Source organism: Micromesistius poutassou, assembly GCF_964030765.1.
Source record: "Micromesistius poutassou genome assembly, chromosome: 6".
In the NCBI taxonomy this organism is placed as follows: Eukaryota; Metazoa; Chordata; class Actinopteri; order Gadiformes; family Gadidae; genus Micromesistius; species Micromesistius poutassou.
In genome coordinates this window covers 5754098-5760553 of record NC_140276.1, presented here as the reverse complement: position 1 = coordinate 5760553, position 6456 = coordinate 5754098, and the positions used below count along the sequence as shown (strand labels likewise).

The 6456-nt window shown below is 38.6% G+C and overlaps 2 protein-coding genes across 2 annotated transcripts in view; both read right to left on the bottom strand.

Annotated features, from left to right (window-relative positions):
- The window catches only part of cenpi (centromere protein I), a 12835-nt gene extending 9621 nt beyond the window's left edge, over nt 1-3214 (bottom strand). The window contains exons 1-6 of the mRNA XM_084469919.1: nt 2992-3214; nt 2437-2574; nt 1802-1920; nt 1026-1133; nt 279-327; nt 1-6 (exon numbers count right to left, since the gene is read on the bottom strand). The exon at nt 1-6 is cut by the window's left edge and continues 41 nt beyond it. Of these exons, the coding sequence (XP_084326045.1) occupies nt 1-6; nt 279-327; nt 1026-1133; nt 1802-1920; nt 2437-2574; nt 2992-3166 (595 nt within the window). The 5' untranslated portion in view covers nt 3167-3214. The remainder of the gene's footprint in view (nt 7-278; nt 328-1025; nt 1134-1801; nt 1921-2436; nt 2575-2991) is intronic.
- A 1366-nt stretch (nt 3215-4580) lies between these two features.
- tmem35 (transmembrane protein 35) lies at nt 4581-6028 on the bottom strand (the record flags this gene model as incomplete). Its single annotated transcript, XM_084469324.1, has 2 exons — nt 4581-4946; nt 5903-6028. The coding sequence occupies 2 exons, from the start codon at nt 6026-6028 to the stop codon at nt 4581-4583; spliced, it is 492 nt and encodes a 163-aa protein (XP_084325450.1).
- Nucleotides 6029-6456: the final 428 nt, after the last annotated feature.

Sequence of the window (6456 nt, the reverse complement as noted above, 5' to 3'; positions counted from 1 at the left end):
GGCGCACTGTAAACAGCAAACAGAATTTAACAGTCAACAGTTGAGGGCTAATTCGGAGACCAAGAAGACGTTAAAATAATGAAACTAATTTATTTAATTTCTGCATACTGCTGTGGTTTAAAATATTTAACTACTATGGTCAATAATGTATTTCAATTAAACTTAGATAAAACAAGGAATACTGGTGCAAAAATAACAGCTATAATAGAACAGTAGTAGGGACTTCCAATTATGGGAATTTTGTGGTAAACTATTATATAAAGTCGGACATTACTTACCACATTCTTTTCTGGTCAGCAGGTAAAGCAGGTGGCATATATAGGGACACTGGAAACATAATGCATTTCATCATTAACTCCTGCTTCAGTCAACAAAGGCTACCTTGCTAGAACCAGTTGAGGTTACGTCTACCTATCCAGAAAGGCTTTCATTTTCCTCCAACTATGGTTAGAATTAGTTTTTTTTGTTGCCTCAATTAAGAAACTTCCGGCAACACAGTACCATAAAAAGTTGAGGAAATTTGCTATATGGTATCTGAACAAAAAACCATGGCATGAAAAGTAAAATAAATATATGGATATTGTTACAAAATATGATGAAATATTGTTCGTCATCTAATACAAAATAAGTGCAAATACTGACACGTACTGGCTATAAAAGGCATTACCCCAAAGTGTTTTGTTCCCATCCACGTGAGAACTAACCAAGGTATGGAGACCTCAGGTTTTATTGGCAGAAAGTTGGTGATACTGCATTTATTAATTATACCCAAAGACTGTTAAGTTACCTCAAGAAATCGGGGAAGCAAGAGCTTCAATTTAGCTTTGAATTAGCATAGCTCAGACAAATTAGTAGCTTTTTATTTTTTTATCAATACTATAAAGCATGTCTTGATAAATTATGTTTTAATTGTATAATTTACTATTAAAGTAAGATATAGTCGTACAAATACAAGTTTAAATACTCAGAAATGTTTGTCATTAAATAGAATACATATAATAAGACCAAAGCACCACTGCACTTACCAGATTTTCTTCAGTTACAAAGCTGAAGAGGAAGCCATAGATGGCACGAAGATTATCTTTAGCATCAATCATGTCAAAGACAGTCAGCATCCATTTGATGAAAAGAACCTGAAAAAAATGCAATAAAAGAACGATAGAAAATATATAAATAACAATTTTGATAATCGGCTAATAAATGTTGTTATAATCAAGTATAACTGACGATTTCTGCTGATTGTATGACACCTTTTTCGATTTCCGATTTTAAATGAACAACTGCTTTCATTGCCGTTATTTCTTAAGTTGTATGAACTCAAGAAGAATCTTCAGCTACAGGCCTCAATTTGAGCAGAAGCAGTAATCTTAATAAGCGGAGAGCAAAGCCATAGCTAATGTCAAGTCAAAACCAGATTGTTGAAAAAAACCCTTTGTCATTCATAAATGATTCAAAGAGCAGCCCAAATTCTTTCACAGAGAACATGCTTTTTTTTCTTTTTTGCATGAGCTGTCCCGGTTAGATTTCCCCCGAATATCTGCAACAAATGTGTGAATATTATTTGAGTGTGAAACATGCTTAAATCACCTTAAAGACTTATTTTGACTCTACTTGCACAGGCAACTGATATGTCACAAATATATTCTATAAGATAATATGACGACAGGGTTTTGTTAGTTTGGAAAAAAAGTATTAATAGATAGATACAAAGTCTCCTTAACATAACAACGTACAAAACAAAACATGACAAAGCAACAACACCTAATTAACCTGTATTCTGAGTCTGACACTAGTTTCTTACCTGTGTGGAGATGGATAATTTTCCAACACACAGCCACACCACGGCACGCACAACAGCTTGATGTGGAACCACAGTGGAAGGGAGGAGGCACTTCAGCACCCGTACACATGGACTCGTTCCTACTCCGGAAAGGGTGTACAACAACAATCAGTACAACAGCCAAGAACTATTTAAACTGGGGGGCTAATAAGGATGGACAGTGTTCTTAACCACACCTGGTAAACATAATTTGTTGATAAGCTCAGATACAGTGGCTGTGATTCAATATGTAAGCTAACCATACATTGTGTACCCAAGTAATGTAATTCATGTTTATGCCATTTGTAGAGAAGTGATCGGACTGAATGCCTGCCGATTTTCATTGTACTTTAAATGTAATTTAAATGTAATCATAGTATGCATGTCCATTGTGGCACCCATGCATCCTCACCATCCCTGGAAGGAGGGCTACCCCAATCTGCGATCCTTCTCAAGGTTTTTTCCTTGGGATTTTTTTGCTTGCCCTTTTTGAGGCTAGGTTTAGGGCGTTTTATAAATATATAGCCTGTAAAGCCCTTCAAGACTTTAACTGTGATTAGGAGCTATACAAATACAATTGACTTGAAATTGTCAAAAAGCGGTTAGTCTGCATTTACCCATTCGGAGGCTCATGGCAAACTCCAACATAACAGAGATGGCTTCTGGCGAAAGCCCTTTGCTGTATGCCACTCTCTCCACCGTAACAAGGTTGTTCTCCAACTCATCATTTCCATGGACTGGGGTACCTGCTTTAACTAGAGAAGAAAAAGGTTATGTAAACGGGACCTACTGATCTCTCATATGTCTTTCCTCTAATGCTAAAAAAAAAAAACTGTACATATGATCTATTTTATATTTTTATGCGTACATTGCACTACTGCCTTGTACTTTTTACTATGTATATGTTGTGTGTGTATACTTGGATGCTGTTACAATTTCGTTGTACACTGTACAATGACAAATAAAAGGATTCTGATTCTGATTCCTGTACTGTGTGTCTGTGTGTGCGTGTGCGATGTACCCGTTCATATCGGATAGCTCAACTTTTCTGACCTGAATGTGTAAAGACTAACATCCGTAGAGTAATACAGGTGTACAGGTGAAAGTATGAGATGTATTGGAGATGTAGTGGGTGTAACTCGGTCTCCTGCTTGTTGTTAGCATCAGCCTACCCTTTGAGAAGTACTTGAGTGCAGCAACAATCGGGTCCTCCGCCTTGCTCTCTCTTATTGCTTTCTCTGCGACCCGCAAACTTCTACTAATGCTTCGATTGGAAGACGACGACGAATCTGATGAGGACGACGAATTTATATCCGGTGGTGTAGGTAGGATAAGTGTTGCTGCCATTGTCACATTGCTAAGATAAAAACATAGTCGGCCGGCCCCACTCCTTGCTCTTTCAAACCAAACTTGAATCTTCCGCGCGACCGTTTGGTGTGCGCTTGCGCACTACACGGCATTGCATCCGCAAACAACGTGCGGCATGCTGGTTGTTGTAGTCATGCGCTAGTCAAGCTGCGTCTACTGGCATTTACACACGTAGTTCCAAACTATAACCTTGTGCATGCACACATCGACAATATGCACTTTAAATACCCAAATACCTTTAAATTAAATTACACATTTTTTAATTGGCACAAAGCTACAGTATGTTATGCTATTTCACATACCAAACCATGAATCACAAACTCCCATGTTATTTGGTGCACTTTTTTTAATTATATATAAAAACACATATAGCCAGTCTCTCCTTCTATTTGTTTTGTTTTTTATTTTGCCAATTTTATTTGACATAAAGAGTTGATGTTGAAACACATTTTCAACTCAGACCTCATTCCCAAAGAAGAATTGTAATAGGAATGCTTTTCAGACCAAAATCAAACAGCTGTGACATGTAAACATAACACTTGATTAACAATTAATAGTACAAAAAAACAATAACCATTTCAAAGACAAAATCCAATTCTCTGTAAGGAAAATATAGACTTACAGGTCCCAGAAACCACACCTCCGGTCGTACATATAGCAACTCAGCATTGGATATTTAAATTGAAATGGGTAATAATACGATTTTCAGCCTATGCATCGTGGATAATCCATGCATAGGGATGCATATCTTTTAAATAATTTTTTAATTAAATTAAATGTTTCTTTCTAAAAGAAGGTTCAACGTTATGATATTGAATCTAATAATGTACATTCTCAATTTATGTATATGTCAGAATATGTAAAAGCTCAATTTCATGTTATTAAGTTTATTAATTATTATGCCAAATGAAACATGGTTGAATATTTTAAAACAAGGTTGATTTGTATATTTTCCCTATATCATTAATGTTAAGGATACTTAAACAAATGTTTGAATCTATATATTATTTATAACTGAACATGATTCACAAATAGACATATCAGATTAGAAAATAAAACAATAAAACAAGTCACTCCATTGTAAAATAAATATACGCAAGAAAAAAAAGAGATGATTTTGCATGACAGTAAAACAATTCCATTACATTTTCCAGTTATGACTGTCCATTGGTATGACTAGACAACATGGGAAAAGAGTTGTGGATTTCACAATAAGAGTGCAGAAGAGTAGGTGAGTGTGTAACCAGTGATGTATCTGTCAGCCCGCCGGATAGGACCAGGGGCAATGTGAGATTCTTGTGAGTGACCATGACATCCCCTCAAAAAATCTGCATTAGGCCAACTGCCACCTTCCCTCCTTCCCTGTAAATTTGCTCTAAGTCAGAGTGATGCACTAAGACTGCTTGACCTTGTTCTTTTCCTGCTCATTGATGTGTGGTTCCTCTCGACTCTCCTCCCTCTCTGGACGCTCGTCGCTCTGGCGAGCGATGAGGAGCCGACAGGTGAGCAGAATGCCAAAGACTAACGCGTGGGCGTAGCGTTTCAGAGGGTCTCCCACCAGCTGATGGAAGAAGAGCACTGCCAGCATCACGAGCAGCAACAAGAAGTTGGCCACATCCTTGGGTTTGCCCGGAACCAGGGTCAGGACCACGCCACAGCCGACCTCCAGGGATCCGATGATCTTGCGAAGCAGCACAGAGCTAATGCCGATCCTTTTTAAACCAGGCAATGCCTTGGCATAGCTTTTATACGCCCTTTTCTGAAAAGAAGAACAGCAATGATGATGACAGAGAATTGACACATTTTGTTTTTATTGCAATACATGCCCCATTGTAATGCTTTCAAATCCACAAAGCCTAGATTGGAAACTCTCCAGTGATATTAAAAAATACCCTATCATGTCGTTTGGCATGGTATGACATCATGACATGTTTAAATAAACATGTCACAACGTCTCCATACTATCTACAACTGGAATAAACCCAGTAATGCTTCATGCATAGCTTATTTGACAATGATAGCAGTTTGGCCTCAGTCAACAGCATCGAAGTATTCTGACCTAGTCAGAAATGAACCCCCTTCACGTGACCGCGCACAGTCAGTTCAACACAACGCTCACAACAGCAGGTGCATTTCACAGAAACTGCTCGAATGAATGGATGGCGCCGCCATTGCCCATAGTCGCCTGTTTAACCTATTTTAACAACAGACCATACGAATCAACAGCAACCCCCCATGCTATCATTAACCGTTACCTGTTAGCCATGCAATAGTGCCAATAGGATAAATCAGCCCAATAACATAGTATTGTTGTTTTTTTACCTCGTTTTTAATCCAAAATTCCCCCCACCCCCACCCGCATAGACCCAATCTTAAACAATAAAGACATTCATAATTTATCTTCTAGGTCGTTCGCTTGAATATCAAGGATTATTTGTTGCATGTGTTTAGAATGTTTAAGACTCATTTATTCCATTTTAAATGGGAAATGTGGTCATGCAGTGTTTATGACTAAGCTGCAGTACAGCATGTTCTGTCCGACAAAATCGTATTTATTAGAACGACCTAAAATATTTTTCTGATCGGAATCTTATACACAATGTAGGTCAGCTAACAGTCCATTATTCAAGCAGTAGACGGCCGCTGATTGTCATACCCAGCACAGGACAATGGCCTTTCCTACCCCCCAAATGCTAGTTGCAACACATCACTTACCATTTCACTGTATGCATCTTTGCTTAACCTCGGGGTGAGTTTAATGGTTCCCATAAACACAAAAAATAGACCCAGAGCAAAAGAAAGGGCCACAATGGTTATTGTCCTCGGTGAAGCCATCTTCATATAGGCTATGTCCCGCCAGCACCGAGGCGGTTGCTCCACATTGAAGTGATGAAAGCCCTACTCCCGTCAACGCAGTGGAGACACTTGCGTGGGGGAGGGAGGGAGTGAGTGGGCTTCTGGATGTGCAACAAAAATGGCGATTACCGTGACCCTGTTATCATGGCTGGATGAAATGACTTGTTACCCATGTCCTATTGAATGCATTGATGTTATCGCAAATGCGTAATAGGCCTTACTGTGCGAAATTTGCGAATACATCCATGCTCGCATCAGGCAACCAAATTCGGCGCCCCTACAATACCGGTTCGTTTGGCAGTCCCCCTCAAACATTAATGTGTTTGTCCATTAGAATGCGCTACAATTGTAAGACAACGTCCTTTATAGCTAAATTGCAGGCAAAAATTTAAGTAGCTTTTTGAAATTTCAAA